The sequence below is a fragment of the Hemicordylus capensis genome, chromosome 3 (assembly GCF_027244095.1).
Source record: "Hemicordylus capensis ecotype Gifberg chromosome 3, rHemCap1.1.pri, whole genome shotgun sequence".
Lineage (NCBI taxonomy): Eukaryota > Metazoa > Chordata > Lepidosauria > Squamata > Cordylidae > Hemicordylus > Hemicordylus capensis.
Window position 1 is genome coordinate 75,326,097 of NC_069659.1, and position 21,258 is coordinate 75,347,354.

Below are 21,258 nucleotides of genomic sequence, written 5' to 3' on the forward strand. Positions count from 1 at the left end.
CATAGCTGAATGGGGTTTGAACTTGGATTTCCCCAGTCTTGTCCAGCACACCAACTACTGTACCACTCTGTCTCAGAGTTCTTTCATCTTGTTATTTATTAATAATATTCATTTCTGAAATAATCATACAGAGCTACCCTGGTGACTTCAGAATGTATTTCCTCTCCACACAAGCAGCCTTTTGAAGCTGGTCTGTACTTTGCTTGTGGCTTGTACAGTTCTTCCCCACACTCTCTCTCTCTGCTTGTATTTTGATCCTGCCATGTTAGATACAAATCTACATACTACTGTAGTCCTGTAAAGCACTATAAAGCTGTATTTGTATCTGTATCTCTGCTGATGAGTAACTTAGATTTGTATGCTTGTGTGTGTGTGTTTGTATTTTGGCTTTGCCTCCTGCACTCTCCAAAATTGGCTCTACCTGCCACTACCTGTGGCTCCACCCTTCACTAACTGTGGCTCCACCCCTCACCTGTCCTGCCTAGTGCCTCCCCAGTCCCAAGTTGGGACCTGGCTGACACCCAACACTCCAAGGCCCCAGTGGGTATGATGAGAGAAGTCAGAACTCTTAAAGTCTGCTGCACAATCACTGCTTCATGTGTCTCCCCATTCACAAAGAGGAACATCCCGGAGAAGGCTGTCTGCTGACCTGCTATGTGATGAAAGCACTTCCTCTGAAAGTTCCTTGCAATAACATAAGGGCATCTGAGATGAAGCACCATTTGCAGAAGCAGAAGGAGAAGAAATCAATCCCAAAAGACTTGACAGTGTCCTCTTTCCCTATCACCCTAACCTATCATAATGGGTGGACAATGTGGTAATGGTAGCTCCTGCTTCTCCCACCCTATAAGAGAGAGGTGAAGAAAGAGCTGCTGCTGGCACCATCTTTCCCCCAATTCACAAAGGGGAGAAGCCACTTTACTATCTCACTGCTCCCACCACTAAGTTCCTGTTCCTGCTCATTCAGGGAAGCTGAGAAGGATGGACCAGGGGGACTGGGGAGATGTACCAAGAGGTGAATATTCCATGGGAGATCAGTGCAGAGATCTGTACCAGGGCCTTTAACAACTTGACACAACCCCTGAATGCAGCAGCCCCCATATTCTGTGAGGTACTTGCTTTTATAGACATTTAGTTTTGGCATTCTGTTCAAAGCTATGTGTATACAAAAGACTAAGCATTAGCATAACAAAAGGTGATATGCCAAGACTTGTTCTTAGGCAGTGATCTGAACACCAACTTTTTCACATTCTATATGACAGAACTGCAGATTAATTCCTCCACACCTCTGCTACCTTTTATTCTTCAAGATCAAGCTCTAAAGCCATGTGTGTCCAAAGGATACATATTTCCAAGCGTTATAATGCAAAACCAATATCTTAGCACTCACACCTCATCCCACCACTTATTTATTCACACACACAATAATGAAACTTAATTGTTAAGGCTAACACTCTTGCAATGCAAATATGAACAATGTGGAAGCAGCACAACCAGTTCAGCAAATGTTTTAAGACCTTTGCCAAATTTATAGTTTTGACAAAATAAAACAGCCACACAGACACAAATAAAACACAGGCTTAATTTAACAATTCCCAAAAAATATCACAATAATCCAAGAAAGTAAATGACATCTGATTGGCTTGTTTACACATTCTCATTTCCCAAATTCATTTTGCCTTATTTACTACAGTTTGTCACTGAGAGAGTGTGTTTGGGGAATTTCAAATGGACTCATTCTGTTCTAACAGATGTCAAAGAAGAGGTACATTGGTTTTAATGCCTATTTTGGGGCATACGGGAATAGCTTTTCCTGTGTAAAATGTCTGCTGTGAGCATCCAGCAGGAACTTGCTATTCTTCGCCACATTTATATCCCTACTAAATTTATTCAAATTTATGGAACTATTGTTGTTTACTAACACAGAGACACTGATACGTTAGATCGCTAATGTGCTCCATTATAATAACACCAGTCCAACTAGTGTAAGTGCCACACTCTCACATGAACCACAGAGTTTGTTTTAGTTCATCTACAGCAGTGAGTAGGAAATCTCTAGTGTTTAAATGAAGTGAAGAATAGTTACTGAAGGAAGTTTTGTTTCTTTGGTTTTTAAAATATGGCCAAATCGTTTTTCAATCACATAGTTGCTACAGGGTGTATGTAGCATGCCCTCTTTTGAAAGGGTCTGTTGAGTGTTCAACTCCATCAACATGTGGAGGCAGGCATCCTGGCTATTTTTAGGTTTGTTGGACATGGAAAGCTTAAGATGCCAGTTGCAGTGGCAACATGTCTCAGAACAGGGACACAACATACTGACTCCCTCTTGCATTCCCAGCTAAAAATATTGTATAAGCAAACACAACAGCCCCCTTCCCCCAAAACAGCACCAGTAAGTTTAAGGGACTTGCATACTCCCCTTGGTGATCTAACAAACACCATGCATTATTAGCACAGGAATGTCCTGTGCATCCTTCTAAAGGATGCATGCAGATTTTCACAATACCTGCATACAACTGGATGGAGTAACAACACCATGATTCTGCAGCTCCTTGTTAAGGTGGGAACTCCAGGACACAGATAAAGCTCCTAAGCAAAGAAGCCATCCCCATTTACTTCAACACAGGACTGTCTGACAGGAGCATACCTGTCAGACAGGTATGCATGGATTAAACTGTCTCTGAAAAAGAAGGAAATGGGGAAACCTTTCCCAACACATTAGGTGCTGTAGAGCTTTGGGACATTTATGGGTTCCTAGTCACATGTATTAGGTGTACCTATCAGCTGCGGTGGCACAGCGGGGAAGCAGCTTGCCTAGAGTACAAGAGGCTGTAAGTTCAAATGCCCGCCGGTGTGCTTCCCAGAGTGTGCCTAGTAAATACATTTGTAGTAACTTATATTGGGCATCAGCGATATAGGGAGGTGCAGAAAGGCATCATCTCATACTGCACGGGAGGAAGGCACTGGTAAACCACTCCTGTATTCTACCAAGAAAATCACATGGAATGTGATTGCAAGGAATTGACACCGACTCGACAGCACAATGCATGCATTCACATGTATTAAACAGCTAGATAAAATAATCAAACATTCAGGTTATCATCATGTTCAAAAGTGATACATATGAAGCAGGCAGAGAACTAAAATAGTACCACATGCATACAATTATGAGCATTTAGCCATAAGTGTTCTTAAATTACAATGGAGACACAAAGCTGTAAATGGAATAGCCTCAAATTAAATCTATCATTTAAATATCTGAATGGGAAGATCTGGTTACGGTTGCCACTGGCTCATTTGGTGGCGACTCAGGATTGGGCCTTTTTTGTGGAAGCCCCAGGGCTTTAGAGAGAATGCACTCCTTGTCAAAATAAGAGAAGAGAGCTGTTCTTGTGGTAGCAAGTATGACTTCTTGGGAGCGTTCTAACTCTAAAATTGTTTTTATTACTGTATTTTTAAACCATGAGCCCTGCCTAGGGATACACATATCAGGCAGTATATAAATAAGATTGACTAAATAAATAAATATCATACACTACAACTTAAGTGATTAATGCCAAATACTATAGTATCTACTGTTTCCCCCTCTCTGTCCTTGGAACACAGTATATGATCAGAATACTCAACTGTCAGCCACATTGATGTTGCCTCCCTGCTGCCTGATCTCTCTCTCTCACACTTGTAAGAGTTCTCTTAAGGGTTCTTAGGCAATTAAATAGTGCTGAAAAGTAGTTAGTGACCTAAAGTGTGATGCTATTAACATCAGTCAGAAAACAAAAGAAAATCAATACAAACTTTACTCACAATTAGCAATTAATTCAACGGTCTCTTTTGGGTCCTTCAGAGAAAAGGGTGTGATATGATGCTGAAGCAAAGATCCCCTGGATCTATTTCAAATTAACAGCTTCTCTCACATACTTATGCCTTTAGATGACTCAATTAAATGCTCAGTTGCTGTGAATATCAATAGCCATTCTTAAAACTTACACATAATATTCTCTAGTTTCAACATATTTTCTAGTTGTGCATACTTATGCTTTCTGTACAATAGCACAATTCTGACATAATGCCGCTTCCTACTACAGCATCTGTGGTGAGGCAGGGGGTGGGGTTGTACTGCCATAGATAAACACGGGGCTGCCTTCTTGCCTCCCCTGGCATGTGATTTGGGCCAGCCAATGAGGAGCAGGGGGTGCCTGTATAAACAGCAGGCTTTAGTAATGTCTGCCAGTAGCTCCTGGGCAAGGCACCTGTCCACCCGCACCTGTTCACCCATCCCAGATGGTGAGGGTCACCATCTGGGGCCAAGCAGGATTTTTTTGGGTTGCACCTGATTGGCATTAGGTATGGCCTTTTTTTGCCTATTTCTCACTGAGTTTTATGATAGGGATTCCACCGGATTTAGGATCTTTGGACATTTGGCAGGAGAGTATGGGTTTGGGGTAGATTATTTTGGTAACACTATTGGGCTGGAAGACAATTTAGGGCAGGAAGGAGCCAAACAGCCACTCCAGGTTTTGTGGTCCTTGGGCAGGGATATGTCCCTACTCGGAGGGTGGCTTGGCTTCATCATTCAGAGTTGTATAGCCTGGGTTGGGGCAGATAAGGCTGCCCTTGTTGTGAACTACACCTGGGACCGGGTCTAATGATCAGTGAGAACTGGTTTTTACCAGTGAGCGGGAAGAGCGGGCTAAGCCTGCTCTCCCCACTCATGAGCGAGCAGGGAGCCCTGGGCAGCTGGACCGGCCGCCTACACAATGGCCAGCTCCGTGATGGAGCCAGCGGGCGGTGGGGGAAGCAGGGGCCGCGCGGCCCCCGCAAGCTCCAGTATGCCCTGCACCAGTAGGTATGGCGCAAAGCTGCGCCGTGGCGACTCACGAGGCTAAAAAGCAGGTTTGCTGGAGCGCTCGCTCCTCAAACCTGCTTTTTAGCAGGGGTTCTCGAGCGGGTCACCCGCTCAAGAACCACCAGGCTTGGCTGCGAGCCTGGTGATTCTTACAACCAACAAAAATCGGGCTAGGCTCTCCTAGCCCGATTTTTGTTGGTCGTGAGAATGGCTCCCTGGTTTTGCACTCTGTATATGCTCAGAGGAAAAGAGGAAAAGTCACATCATACACAAACTGAATTGGTTCTTGGAGATGGTAACCATCTAGGATCTGGGCGTGCAAGCAGAGATCGAGGGAGACACACTCAGAAAGTTCAATGGGCTTTATTATAGAGAGTTGCTCATCAGGATAAAATTCAAACAGGTCATCCAAATTAAAAAACATGTTTCCGATTCAAGGTGTAGTGCAATGTGCCTAGCTAACATATGTGTGTACAATCAGTAATTACAGCTGTCTAACAAATCCTAATCAAACATTTAGAGAGAAGCAGAGAAAGAAGAAAGAAGGGAGGGCTTAGGAGAGGGATGGAAGTGATTAGTAGGGAGGAGGGGAGGGAGGAGCAGGCTGCACTGTGCATTGAATAGGCATCTCACCAGGTTCAGGAAGAAGGCTTCAAGGACTTGTTTGTTGCTGGGGCTTGAAAACAATGCAGGCTTCAAGCAGTCAGGCAGGCTGGTGGTAAATGTTCAGAGCAAAGCAGAGAGAGAGATCATCATGTCTGGGTAGTCTTGACTTCTCACTCACAGCAGAGGTCACCAACAGTTCCTGTCCATGGAGAGAATTCCTGCTCTGGCCCTGCGGCTTGAGCAGCGAACTCTGGGATCTCTTTTGAGCAAAGATCTGCTGGTGGGCAAAGCTTGGTGATTTGCCATGTCCAGATACCCCCTTTTATAGCAGCTGGTTCCCACAGACCTGCACAAGGAATTCTTTCAAGATAGCCAGGGTTGTAATTATAATAGGGCAAGGGGAGACAGTTGTCTGGGAGCCCAGTGCCTTAGTGGGGCCCCCCAGAGGCAAGTCACATGACTGACTCCCCCAGCCACGCACCCGCTCGGGCTTCCTTTAGTTGTATTCATCCTCCGAAATTGATGTGAGTGTTAAGACCTGGTGCTACCAGAACAGTATGTCTTTCTCTAGTACCATTAAATGACCTGCATCATCTACAATTTACAAAACCTTTAAAAAAACAATTTAGGATGATATCATATTGTGGCACATAGGTATGTGTATACAGATAGATAGATAGATAGATAGATAGATAGATGAGGGAGAATAAACTGAAGCTGAATCCAGATAAGATGGAGGTACTTATTGTGCAGGGTCAGAACTCCAGAGACAATTCTGATCTAACTGTTCTAGATGGGGTCACACTTCCCCAAAATGAACAGGTTCACTGTCTGGGAGTACTTCTGGATTCACACCTCTCCCTGGTTTCTCAGGCTGAGGTTGTGGCCAGAGGTGCTTTCTATCAGCTCCGGCTGATATGCCAGCTGCGCCCATTTCTCAAGATCAATGACCTCAAAACTATGGTACATCTGTTGGTAACCTCCAGACTGGACTTTTGTAATGCGCTCTACGTGGGGCTGCCTTTGTATGTAGTCCAGAAACTTCAGCTGGTTCAGAATGCGGCAGCCAGGCTGGTCTCTGGGTCATCTCGGAGAGACCATGTTACTCCTTTAATGAGAGAGTTACACTGGCTGCAAATAGGTTTCCGGATGAAATACAAAGTGCTAGTTACACTTGAAAGCCCTAAACAGCTTAGGCCCTAGGTATCTAAGAGAGCATCTTCTTCATTACAAGCCCCACCGCCCATTGAGGTCATCTGAGGAGCTCCGTCTCCAGTTACCGCCGACTCGTTTGGTGACTACACAGAGACAGGCCTTTCAGTCGCTGCCCCAAGATTGTGGAATGCACTCCCTGCTGAGATACGATCCTCCCCATCTCTGGCAATTTTCAAAAAACACCTGAAAACCCATCTCTTCACCCAAGCTTACTCAGCATCCTAAATTTTGGGGGTTTTAAAATCTGGTTTATTTTAAAATTTAAAACCTGATTTGAGGGGTTTTAATTATTGTAATGGTTTAATTGTTGTTTTAAAATGTTTTTAAATTGTTAGTTGTAATATTCTTTTTAATTTGTTTTAGCTCTTTACTGTTTTAGTGGTTTGTTTTAACTGTAAACCACCCTGAGCCATTTTGGAAGGGTAGTATATAAATCAAATAAATAAATAAATAAATAAATAAATAAATAAATAAATAAATAAATAAAGTGTGTGTGTATTTTCTACACAGAGAGAGAGAGAGAGAGAGAGAGAGAGAGAGAGAGAGAGAGAGAGAGAGATACACGCATATATGTAATATATATATTACTCTGCTTTTTGTTACCACTGTTCAGTCTCATACTTTGTGAGCTGAGCTTCAGTGAAAGAGGGGCATTTGAAAATCTTTTCTCTGGGCCCACTCCAACCTTGCTACTCCCCTGAAGACAGCAGTCCTGGATCTCCAAAGTGTCAGTCGCTCTTATCATAAAACTTTCCTCTTATGACAAAACTGTTTCTTTCACTTCAGAGCAGCATCTTCTGCATACTGTCTTTTCGTTATCAGGAAGCAGTCTGATACTTTTGTTCTCAAAACATCTGCATTTCTTAAGTTGTTGGTCTGTCTTTGCCTAAGAGGCAGGCTCCTGGCGCTTCTTGTTCCAAAGAGTGTTAAAAGGTTAAAGGGGTTGTTTAAGAAGGAAGAAGCTAAGCTATATGTGTGAGACTGCAATTAAATTACTTCTTGTGAACATCAACTTAGGGTGTGATTCTAAGAAAAAGAATGTTTAAAGTAACAGCCAAGAGTAACATGCTTGAGGCTAGTTAATCAATGCATTTGACTAAGGCAGAACAATATAGGTGACATCAACATGATAAGTATTCTGTCATAAGAAGTAAGGGTTTAGCTTCCAGCTTGTCTCATAGGAGATAATCATTTCACTCAGAGTTGAGGTAGGCCTTACAACAGTGTTTCTCTCAAGGGAATTGCTGGCAAAGATACACAGGCTTCAGCTTGACCCGCTAGGCTATGAGTTCTGGTCCAATATGAGTGGCCTGGGCCATAACACTCTCCCCTCAGCGGGGATAAGCCCCGTGGTGGGACAATGACAGGACTCGGTGCCTGGCTGAATCGGCACCCAGCCCTTCGCCCTGCTGTGCCACAGTCCTCTTTATAAGCTTGACCCACATGGGTGGAGAACCCACACTCTGATTAGTTTAAGTTCCTCATTGCAGGTTCTGTGTTGTAATATCAATAAAGTGGCCCTAGTTTTCTACAATTATGTGTGTCCTGAATTTATTTGGGCCTGGGGGTGCAATTTGCCCAGTTCACCAAGCAACAGCTTCCCCTAACATGCACCATGACTTCCTTACCATAGGTTGCTATGACATCTGATTCAGGCAAACCAGGGGAAGCGATAGCAAGTATAGTCTCAAAAAAAAAAAAAAAGGTTTGCAAATTCATGTCAAATGATTGTTTCATATTACAGATTGGAGACTATCCTAGTTAGCATTAGTCATAGTTTGTCTGATTTGGCATCACATCAAACTATGCTTAGAGAAAACCACAAAAATGATAACTGGTATTCAATAGGTAAGGAGGGAGATATAGCATAGTACTCATTAACCCATGCTTTTGTTTTGTTACTAGTTCCCAAACCATGGTTTATGATTGGGCAGTATTATGCCTGAATTGAACCAATATGTTAGATGCTATGTTGGATCAGAGACCATCATGCCTTCTATAGTATACTTCACATCAGTAAAAGGCATTGCTCATTACTCAGTTAAGGTGCCATCAAGCTAAACCAAGTATCAGTTTGATGCATTTGTTGAGAAGAATGGGGCAGGGTGTTGACAGAACAGATTACATCAAAAAAGGTTGGACAGCTTCATACCTGGAGTTCTGAGGCAATACAATAGGGGAATTCTGGCTGAATATAGAATGGATCCAGCAACTATTTAAACTTTGAAAAGAAGATTATGTGTTTCAAGCAATGTGTAGGTTGATCCAGATTCTTGGCTTTAAAAAAATTCCTATTTTTTCTTATATAACCTATATGTTTTAGACAACAGTAGACACATAACTTGAACAAGCAGTCATCCTGGATTATGACTAGAGTTGCTTGGATAAGTCATTAATGTGTAACACTGAAGTCCCCCTTTACTGTTCAGTGGAGGTAAGGAGTGAAAAAAACAATTCTTATTTCCCTAAAAAACCACAAGGAAAGAGATAGCTCCTGTCCTGCTCTCCTCATGAGAATTAGTCACTTTATGCTATTTTAGTCTTTGAAAAATCTTTTCTCCCAGCTCTTATTTAAATTCAGTGGCAGTTGGGCATCTAATCCCCTCAGAGAAAAGGCAAGCTAGAAAGTTTCAAGTAGCATTATGATTATAGAAATAAATTAGATTGCATGTTCTTTGTATTATATCTTTTGAAAAAATATAGGAATGAAAATGCAGGTTTTTCCCCCCTTTAAAACCTATCATTTCATCTGTAGTATTTATTGAATTTTATATTTGTACTGCTCATTTATTCCTTTCCTATTAACTATTCTGTGTCTTGTTAAGATGATAGAATAAGTCAAGGTTGAATCAGAACTACTGAAATATAATCCTTTATAATTTCTAGTCAAAAGTCACCTTTTGAATTTGTATCTAATTGTACATCTTTCTGCATAACAATGAACATACCACGTAAACAAGAAATTTGCTTTATCTGAAATAGCATGCAAACCCAGTTTTTTTCTAAGTAATATGACCTTAACTATATTTTTTTTCGAGTATGAGAAAGAGTAACAAATATGTTGAACTAGATTAGAATGCAGCTTGGTTTGGGGCCATTTTTTAAAACCCATACTGTGTCCAGGCATTTGTTTCATTTGTTCTTCAGAGAATGAAGAGTGCTCAGCATGAATTGTTCCACGACTGATATTCTAATACAAAAGAATATTTTCTATTCTATCTGAATAGAATTCTATTCTATTCTATCTGCATATCTGAAAATGACTATTACTGAAATGGCATAAATAGTTAAAAGAATATTGTTGTATTAGTATATGTGAATCTGAAAGAAGTGCAGGTATAATAGTCTGTTGATTAACCTGATGAAAGACCAAGGGAAAAGACAAGATAACATAACACAAACATAACACTTGTGAGGAATGATCTGCATAACACTTTTATGGTGATGAAATGTGGATGAAGTTGAGCTATGTTATAGATCATCCTATTTTAAATGATTTCATGATCTGGACAGTTTTATTATGTCATTGCAGAGCTTCTGAAAACTGGTTTGTGGTAGCACAGTTGTTAACAGTATAGTGAGATACACTTTGGGCATATGGAGAATCTACTGGCTTCTTTGTGCTACTAGGGACTTCTTGCACTGAAGGAACGTGATAGAAGGCAGGATGGCCTTGTAAAGACCAGATGTTCCTGTTAAGGCGCCCTCTCCTTCTCTGCAGTGTTACCATAGGGCTACTGAAGAAACATCTTGTCCTGAAGAGTGGGGAGGGGGAGTCAGAACAGTTTGATAAGCCAGCCACCATCCACCTCACATTTCTTCAAGATGAGGTGTCACCTCCTTACCTCAAATGGCACACCAAAACTCTTGAGGAACTTTTTAAAATCTAGAATACACTGAGAATCTGATTGAAGAGAAATTTTTTTAAAGAGCAATCATTGCGCAAGGAAGACAGCGAAAGTAACTGGAAGTGGGCAACTGAGAGCAAACCTCTATGGGCATGGCTTCACATGTCAGTCTCCAGAAAAAGTATTACTGTCATGCTCTGCCTCTCACCTGATGCCACTGGACTGCACCTGTCCAAGGATAAGTCCCTGTCCAACCCTTTTATTGTCATATTTATTCCATTTTCATTTGGTTTTTAATTTTCTTGTGCTTCCTACTACATGTTGTACTTTTTATAGATGATTGACACTTGTTTTTAAATCTTTTTGTAAAGTGCTTTGAGAGATTGATGAAGGAAAATACTACTATCCTCTTTCACCTAGTTGTGTCACCCACATAAGCCCTAGAAGCCACAAGTTTCTGCACCCTATCATTGCAGGGCCACTTTTCCTTGAAACAATACTTTGCCCCACCTGACTAGAGATAAGCAACTGTTGACCATACGCTCTGCCTGACTAGGGTTAATCACAGCTAAAGCTGATTGAAGCACTATTGCTGGTTTCTGCCTTGTAATTGGTTCACCTTGTCTACCAATGGCTACGCTTTATTCTGCTTGTACTAGTATGATTGGTGTATACCATGAAAATTTGGCCTCAATAGGCTCTGTACTCAATCCTATAGCCTGAATGTAAACAGTATAAAAAACTCTTGCCAAAGGCCTGAGTGCGTGCTCTTGGAAGATAGACACCCGACATGTCGTGATCAATAAAAGCTTGAACCTGATGGACGGTGATGGCCTCTGCTCATCAAGGTCTAGCCTGAAAACATGCATACAAATACTTTTAAAACATTTAAGAAAAAATATCTGAACACCAGCAAGAAAGAACCCAGCCACAATTTACTTTTTACAAAGGACCATGTAAGTCTTCTATCATCTGTCAATCCACACAAATAATAAAAGTTCAATTATGATTCAATTATGTTATGTCTAAAGAAACAGGGAATCATTACAACTTTTCTCCCTTCCTTACATATCAGAACATGTATGAGAACTGTAAATTTCCTTTCTTTTTCCAGCAACCCATGATGCCTCCTTGATTATGCCTCATGCCCACAAGAGCCACCACCTAATCAATCCGTTCCAGGGATAGATGGTGATCAAGGTCATTCCCAATGCCTAGAGTGAAGATTACTTTCTTTCCTCTGTGACACTAATATCTTGAAAACAAGCAGCTGTTCTAAGCAGAGGCACTATCTTAAATGTTATTTTTCTCCAGCAAGGAGGGAAGGAAGTAGGTAGCATCACGACCAAAACCTATAACAGTGTTGGGGTCTGGGGACTTTTGTCTTCCCCATATCTTGGCAGTGCTGACACAGCCTCTGCCACAGCCCCCACCTACGCTATCAGCTGGGAAAAACACATGTGAGATGATGTCAGTGCCTAGGAAATTTTATCATAACATAACTGCACTGTGTCCCACGATTCTCAATAAACATTCTTTTTTATTGTATAATTAAAATATCTATCAATAAAATTAAGTCAAACATTAATCTGTTCATTGTCTTTTCTATTCATTCATTATCTTTAGTCCAGTTCATTTGAAAACCATAGTTTACCAGAACATACCTAGAAAAGGTGTCATCACTAAACCATCTCCCCTTCTCTCATGCAGCCTGTCAAGGAATGGGACAGACTGCAGCTGTGCTAAAAAGGATCAGCAGGTGTTTCCTCTTCCTTGTCTAGCAGTTAAGATTATGAAAACATGTTGGAGATTCCAGCGTCTCTCTGCTGAGTTTGACAGGTTTCTCTCTGACCAGTTAGTTAAAAGATTAAGCAGAGAATTCACAAGGGGTCCCTTTTGTTTGTCTTTTCCAGTTACAAGGCTGCCTGTATGGAACGCACTGGACATACAAATGTGGAAACCAAGAACACTATATTTTAGAAAAAACTCTTCTAAAGTGATAATTTAAAAACAAAACAAAACATAAAGGCTGCCTTGCTCAGAAGTCTAAAGTTTTATCTAGCACAATATGCACTTTTCAACAGTAGCTAGTCAAATTCTTTTGGATAGCATGTCATAAAGTTAACATTCCTTCCCAGCACTCGATATTCAGAGGTATTAGTTTCTGCAGAAATTTTTGGAAATGTAGGCAAGGTAGGAAACTAATTCCCCCTAGTCTGGAAATCCCCTAGGGCTGCAGTCCTGTCATCAACTCTGTGACTAACTCTAAGGCATGAGCATTAATTTTATCAAGAAATTCTGTTTGTTTGTCATGATCTGGATATATATTTACTCAGTCAATGTAAGGGTAAATGAAGTAACCCCTTTATCAAAACATTTTCTCTTCTGGCTGCCTCTTTGATTTCTTTCTCCATACCAAGATCACTATCAAAGTAAGTGTGTGTGTTTGTGTGTGTGTGTGTGTGTGTGTGTGTGTGAGAGAGAGAGAGAGAGAGAGAGAGAGAGAGAGAGAGAGAGAGAGAGAGAGAGAGAGAGAATAATATTAAATATAGATAAAATGAAATGTATTCAATTAAGAATATCCAGGATGTTAAATGTTTTCTTTAGTACAAGTACTGGCATAACCCAAAGTTACACTCCTTCTACGGATTTCAGTAGAAGTAGCATTGTGATTGCTAAATGTGGAACAACGAGTTCCATAAAAATTCCACCTTCCTTCAGTTAGGGGTTTGTGCCCACAGTGAAAATGAGAAACAGAAAAAGTAGTTAGCAATTCCACAGTAGTGGGTGAATGAAACAGGCCATAACATTATTAAACATACAAATAGTTTAGAACATGAGGGCAAGGTCCGTATTCTCACCCTCACCCCCTATTTCTTTCCCTGCCCTATTGCACGGAGGAAGGTTATAGTAATTCCAGACTGACTTCTGGGGAAACCCTGGAGAAATATGGCAGTGGACGGAGGGCCTGACAAAGGTGGGTCTCATACCTCTGGACACTTCCTGCAGTTGTGGAAACCCTATACCAGCAGATGGACTAGCCAAGGATCTTCTAAGCTTCTTGAGAGTACCCCTCACTAAGAGGTTATTGTGTAGTGCACCTGAGCCCTCTCACCCTAAAGATCATATCTTTGTTTGAAGTAAAATATAAGCCACGAAGCAACAGATTATCAGAATAAATACCCCAAAGCAAGAGAATTATCACGTTGGAGGGCAGACCTGCCCCTTTTGATATGACAAAAAGTTCCTTCCTGTTCCTTCTACAGGGAGTTAAACCAAGCTCATAGTCAGAACATAGCAAAACCATGGAAATGGAATTGAGAAAGAAGGGGAACTCACAGAGGACTAAAACCGTGAAGAGTGGCCTGAAAAAAAGTTCACCCTATAGCCCTACAAGGAAATATTGCCCCTGCAAGGTGGAGATTGTAAAGCTACAGAAGCTGCAGATCCAATGAGTTTGAGTGGGGAAACAAAACTCTTGTCAAAACACTATATGCTACTATAATGTTGGCTTCGCTGAAATGTATATTGAATAAGTATTGCTCTGCAGTTTATTAATAGGCTTAACTATTAATAATGCAGTTTATTAATAGGCTTAACTATTCAGCAAACCGGTCCTGGATGGAAGAAGGCGTTCAACTAGGGCTGAATTTATCTAGGTTCAATGCAGTATAGCATGGTAATGTACAAGTTATACCAATTAACAGAGACAACAAAATGCCTTAAATCAGCCAAAAGGCTTTAGAAAGGTAAAGAACAGATAAAGCAAGTATAGACCCACAACAAAAAATTGCAAGAGATCCCTGGTGTGCATGTGTTACTGGAACATGCTGGGTGGGGGAAAGAAGTTAGCAATAAAGACAGGAGTCCATGCTGTAACTTAGGTTTTCCTTCAGCCAGCGTGGTGTAGTGGTTAGAGTGCTAGACTAGGACCGGGGAGACCCGAGTTCAAATCCCCATTCAGCCATGATACTAGCTGGGTCAAAGTTGTGAAATGGCTGGTTGGCTGGTAAGAAAACAAAATAGGTAAACACATCTCCTCACCCCACCCACCCCTAGAAGCAAAAGGAGTTTTGACTTGAAGGAGTCTTTTTTGCCAAGCCTTTGTTCAGGTAGTTGGCTTGGGTGGCGGGGTGTGTGTGTGGGGTGTGTGCAACTCCTTCAAGACAGTCAAAACCCCTTCTGCTTCTGAGGTGTTTTTTGCTTTCTTACCAGCCATTTTACAGCTTTGGGTTTTTGAGGGGAAGGGGTTTGAAAAGGACCTGGAACTGAGTACCAGTTCCCCCATCCCCACAAAAATACCCAAAGAGGAGTGAAATGCATATGAAGGAAGTTACAGCATGAACTCCTGTCTTTATTGCTAACTTCTATTTTTTTCAGCATGTTCCGGTAACACATGCACCCCAGGGATCTACTGCAACATTTTGTTGTGGGTCCATTTCTTCCTTCAGTTTTTGTTTTTGTTTTAAACTGCAGCATATCTACAGTTCAGCCTGAGCCTCCCATTCACCCACAAGTGCTCTTGTTCTCTCTCAATGAGGATCATCACATTTCCAGCACTTCCAGAAATACATACAAAATAGTACAAAAAATGTTACATCAACAGAAAGTATATGGAAGTCTTATAAACAGCATGTATTGATTTATGTAGCTGATATTAAGTTTGCATCACAATCTTCCAAGAGAAAATAGTGATAAAAGATTATATGCTTTAGAAGCAATGGCTGAGGATATTTTTCAAAACTATCTATAAAGGGAACAGCAAAGAGGTGGTTCACCCCACTTAGGAAGCTCTAGGATTTTCATCTCATAGACATATTAGTGTACAACTGAAGAAAATAACCAATTCAGTATCATTACATCCAGCTCTTCTGTTACAATGACCTTGACAGGATGACCATTTAGCTTATTCCAAACAAACAAAATCCTGCAGAAAATGTGTCCATTTTCCCCCTACAGGGAAGAGTCCTTTGCTTTATTTATACTGCAGTGATTTTGTGTCTCAAGATTCTGATAGAAATTCAAAACTCAGCCAAAAATGACAGCCTTTTCTTAACTGTACAACTACCGAATTTGATAGGCAAAGCGACTTCAGTATAAAATAATAAATAAAACACTCTCTAATTCCATTACATACAATGTTAATTATGCTTCGTATAATCCTATATTAGTCATTTTAAAACCACCATGTGCCTTAACTCTCTATATGTAAATTTTCCTGCCCTTTGGTGGGGATGTCAGTTTTGTGCCCAATGTGGGACAAAGATGGGTGAAAACAGGATCTGATACAGCCTTTGGTGGCCAATCAGTGTGCTGCACATTAAGGATGTTCTGCTTTGTACCTAGCAAGTAGGGCTGTACAAAGCTTTAGTGAATGATTCAGTTTGGAGGAAATACTGCTGGATTTAGCCACCAAAGCTTTCATTCCATACTAAACCAACATATTGCTGATTTAGTATGAGAAATAACTTTTTACAGTGTTAGCCAGCAGTCTGACATCACTAGTCCACACCCTCCTCTTCTTTCTCTCAAAAGAAAATAATCCTGCTAATTCATACAACCAATATTCAAGCCTGGCTATTGTGTTGTGCTCTGTAAAAGAAATCTTAATCATTTCTTTAGATAAGTCTTTGTCTCTTGATTCTGTTTGTTCCTCTAAGCTCTGCTGTCTAGATCTGATTGAAAAGTTATCCACACTTGTTGGCTTGGTGCTAGTCAATCTGAGTTCAGTCTATAAAACTGATAGCTGCCTGCTTACCCAGCCAGTACAGTTGGCTGCAGAGGTAAAGGAAGCTTTTCAGTAAGTTCTCGAGCTTCAAAGTAGAATACTCCCTACCTCCAGGAAACCTGAGCTGGTATGCCAGGAAAGGATAAGCCACTAGGTGCAGATGTGTATAGGGGATGCAGGATAAGGGACACAGAGTCCTTTATATGGGTCTCAACAAGCATGGCTGGGAGGGAACCCAACATACTTCAAAATGAAATTCAAAAGAGAACTTCAGGGTTCCTTCAAGTAGAAATTTAAATTACAGTGTTCTTCCCAAGGAAAAACATCAGAGAATTTTCTTAGTTTTTTCCACATCTCATGGTAACACATAACATCCTCTGAAACACTGATGGAAATGTCAGGCACAAACTCCATATTCAGCAAGATTGTGACAGCTCCATATTTCATTGATGCCTATTGAAATTAATATTTTTTCCCTAGGAACTTCACTTTTTGCTCACCTATGCCACTTATTTCCTCAATGCTACTACTGGACATTTGGAAGAGCTGGTAGTTTAAAACTTGTACTAGTCATTGTTTCCTTAATGGAAAATATCCTGGGTCAGCATACAACAATGCTACATGTTGCATACATGTTGTTATGAGCTGTGTCTAAACACTATTTCTTTGGCACAGCTACATGTTGGAAAGGAGTCTTAGGTCAGCATTAGCAGAAACCAGATCCAGCCATAATATTCTCATCACAGTTTGTAACTCAGCAAGGTGACTAACCATGCATTTTCAGTACAATTTCCCTTCTCCAGTTAACTGCGATGACATGCAAGCCAGTTTTTAGAATCTTCAAAAATAATATATTTTTCATAAATGACTTTTCTTGCCAGGCACACATGTGTGCACACACACGCACACATGCAGCCCATGGCCACAACCTTATGCTAAACATGTATCAGATATGCAACATGTATCATTTATATGCAAAGAGTAACATCAAATAATTGTTGCATTACATTGAAACATTAGAGGTGACACATTTTGAAATTATTATTTTAGCCTGTATTTTAGATTCTAATTAATGCATTATTTGGGACACATCCAACATAGTTAATAAGGCAATCTTTTAAAGAGACCAATATTAATGGCTGTTCCAGCAGCTACCTTGCCGCTTATACAAATTACAGAGAATATTGTACATAAAAATGCAAGAAGATTAAATACAAAAATAAATAAATAAAAATAAATTCCCTCTTCATTCCAAAGGCAGAGTACACCATGGAAATAATATGCACTTGACTTTGAATAGCCAATGAACTTCAAGGATGACTGATACTTCCCATGGATAGAGGCCAGCTCAGCTTTTGAATTTACATTAATTAATTTTTTTTAAAAAGGCTACTAAGGATTTTGAAAAGGAATTTAGCTTAAAAAACAAAGCAACAGAAAGAAAACCCCAGTGAGATTTTCTGAAGAGGCTTATCTTCTTTTTATTTGTAAAAGGTGGCTTACTAATAATTTTAATACCATTTCCTAAGCAGATGAATTTTGAATTGCTCTATTAGTGATGGGTAAATTCCCCTCAGGTTGACTGGGAATTTGGTTGATCAAAATAAGATATTTCCTCCTGTCTCCCCCAAATCTGAAAATTGTTCAGTTTCCCCCCAAGCCCAATTTCAAATTTGGACTCAGGCATGCTACCAGTGATATCACTGAAAGTGCAAGAAGTTGGAAAGGCCTACTCCAAGACTACTGTGATCCCTTAAACCCTGCTCCCTCAGCTCCTTTCCTTCATCCAAACCTAACTGGCCTCAGCACCTCAGCAATGGCAGAGGCATCAGAATGAAGTCTGCTTCCTTCTCAACACCTAGAATAGGTAGCTTAGATTAGAACCCAACATCCATAGAATGAAATCAGTTGCCAGGAAGTCTACCTTCCCACACAATGTTCAAGGCACTAAGGAACTGAAGAGTTATTCTGAGTAAAGACAATAACTTTGTATGCAAATTGTGGTCTCATTGTAATTTTGCCAGTTATTCCAAGTAGTGTGCTTTGATTATGAGGAACATAATTAAAACTTTGGCCAATAAATTTTCCAATTGCTACAAGTAGGATGCTTTGATTCTCAGGAAGGTAATTAAAACTTTTAATTACTAGAAAGTAAGAAAGTATACTTACAAAAGTACTTTCAAAGTAGGCACAACTATATTTTTTTAGTTGTAAAGCAGTAAACTATTCTGTTCTTAATGTTTACTTTTACAACCCAAATTAATTTTACAATCCACAGACTTCAAAAGGACTATAAGTAGTGATAGGGCAGTGTTGTTTTTTAAAGCAGCAGTCATATTGTTTTTAAAGCAGCAGAGAGGAGTGCTGGTCTTCTGGTAGCAAGCATGACTTGTTCCCTTAGCTAAGCAGGGTCTGCCCCGGTTGCATATGAATGAGACTAGAAGTGTGAGCATTGTAAGATATTCCCCTCAGGGGATGGAGCCGCTCTGGGAAAAGCAGAAGGTTCCCTCCCTGGCTTCTCCAAGATAGGGCTGAGAGAGATTCCTGCCTGCAACCTTGGAGAAGCCACTGCCAGTCTGTGAAGACAGTACTGAGCTAGTTAGACCAATGGTCTGACTCAGTATATGGCAGCTTCCTATGTTCCTATATCTTTTGCAAAAGTATTTAGAAGGCTAAAATGGAGGAACCAAGCACAGAACAGTGGGCATGGAAGACCTTACTAGTATCGACAAATGCAAATCATTGCGAGCCAGCGTGGTGTAGTGGTTAGAGTAATGGACTTCTCTCTCAGCCTAACCTACTTCACAGGGTTGTTGTGAGAAGAAACTTAAGTATGTAGTACACCGCTCTGGGCTCCTTGGAGGAAGAGCAGGATATAAAATGTAAAAATAAAATAAATAATAAACCTCCCCCCACCCCAAATAAATTAAAAATCCTCTTTCCAATTCACATTATCTATACTTTGTAAAATATTGGCATTGTATGTAATCCATACCAAGAAAGACAGCTTGCAATTAGAATCACAGATGTATCCCAGACACACTCTGGAAATTCCCTTTTTCTTACCAAGCGATTATTAAGGCCAAATAAGATATTGTGCAAGAGTTGTATGCATTTTCTGAATAAAAAAACTGCTTTCACTCTGTTCTTACTCATAATGTCAGAGGCTCCTTTTCAGTAGAAACAAAAGAAATACTGTTTACACAACCCATGCAAGACCTAATTTGCCCCTTAAAATGTGTAGCACTTAAGAGTGTGAGAGAACTCCCATATCTCTCCATTCTTTCACATTTGTGACTTATCCCGTTCTACTTACACTACTAGCTCCCACTGCAAGCCCCTTTCCTTCAATTTCCTTATGTTGCATAAGTGGCTTGGCTGGTTTCATGCCTATGAAAAATGTCCTATTTTCAGATTTGTCTAGTAATCATATCTTAGACATTTGTTTAAAAACTCAGCTACCAGTTTTTCACATATGATACTGACTCAATCAATCCATGTCAGCATTGTCTACAATGACTGGCAGCAGCTCTCCAGACAAGTGTCTTCGCCCTAGCTGAAGATGGCAGAAATTGAACCTGGACCTTTTTGCATGCAAAGCATATGCTCTGTTACTGACCTGTGGCTCCATCTCTCAAGTGTAGAAGAATCTGAACAAAGAGTCATCTTTTAAAAGTGGTGATTATCTTATATTTAGCAGGGGAGAGCAACTGGCCCTATCCAACAACATCACAGCATCCCTCCAGTGGCTGTTGCTGGGTATCTTGCCTTATCTTTCTTTTTAGATTGTGAGCCCTTTGGGCACTGGGGCCATCTTCTTGATGTATTATTTATTTTTATATGTAAACCGCTTTGAGAATTTTGTTGAAGAGCGGTATATAAATATTCATCATCATCACTGTAGTATATATGAATGAGAACCAAACATTTTAATGTATGCATTTCTAACAATGGATAACTCTGCTTAGCATTTATTGAGTCTGCACAGTTTTTGACATGTATCGTCTTGATGTAATTCTTATTGCAACCCTATAAGCTAAGTATCATTTCCCGCATAGGGCAGCTGCGGAGCTGAGACTGAGGGAAAGTAACTTGCCTACGGCCATTTAATGAATGAAAAGCAGAAGTGAGCTTTGAACAGGGAAGTCCTTATTTGCAGCCCAAGTCTCTTTATACTGCCCCACCTCTTCATACAAGTATGCAAGCAAAAAAATGTTCTTAGCTGCCACAGTAAATTCTCCCAGTGCCCAGTCCTTGGAAAGTGCCCAATTTCTGAAGAATGTGTGTGCATGTACCCATGGAGGATTTGTTGCAAGGGTGCCGTCTTGAGTCTGGATGAACCCTTCTTACCTTGTGGTAAAATCTTAAGTGTGGATGGCAGGTGAGTGGGCCCTCTGGGTCTCTCTTCAGTAGAAAATACCATGATATATGTATAAATATACATATGCTAACTGGGCAAAGAGGCTCCTTTTACCGTGGTGATTCTCTTTATTTAGCAGGGGGAGAGTAACTGGCCCTATCCACCCCCAGCACAGTACTTCCAGTGACTGTTGCTGGTGTCTGTCTTATGTTTCTTTTTAGAATGTGAGCCCTTTGGGGACAGGGAGCCATCTTATTTGTTATTTCTCTTTGTAAACCACCCTGAGCCATTTTTGGAAGGGCAGTATAGAAATTGAATTATTATTATTATTATTATTATTATTATTATTATTATAATAAATTTCCCACTGGACCCTGTGGTTTAACTAAACATAATAACCTATGTACACTGTCCTGCATGCATTGTGTATTTCAGTTTCTGAGATTGCATAACTCAACATGCCCTCAAATATATCACTCAGATCTAAGATCTGCACAGATGAGGCTTTTGTACACCGCCTAGAGATGTACATATCAAGCGGTATAAAAATAGGATAAATAAATAATAGGCTTGCAAGAGCAAATACAAATTGCAGGTTACATTAAAAAACCCATTGTAAAATAATCACTCTTTTTTTAAAATAAAGCAACTCATT

At 40.4% G+C, this 21,258-nt stretch overlaps 1 protein-coding gene across 17 annotated transcripts in view; it reads right to left on the minus strand.

Annotated features, from left to right (window-relative positions):
• The window catches only part of ROBO2 (roundabout guidance receptor 2), a 735,763-nt gene that overhangs the window by 311,568 nt on the left and 402,937 nt on the right, over positions 1-21,258 (minus strand). Inside the window, exon 1 of one of the 17 annotated variants that reach the window (XM_053307037.1) lies at positions 12,180-12,197. The exons of 14 other annotated variants lie outside the window; for them this stretch is intronic. In XM_053307037.1, the coding sequence (XP_053163012.1) occupies positions 12,180-12,195 (16 nt within the window). In that variant the 5' untranslated portion in view covers positions 12,196-12,197. 2 more of the 17 variants (XM_053307035.1, XM_053307036.1) reach the window with 2 other exon arrangements.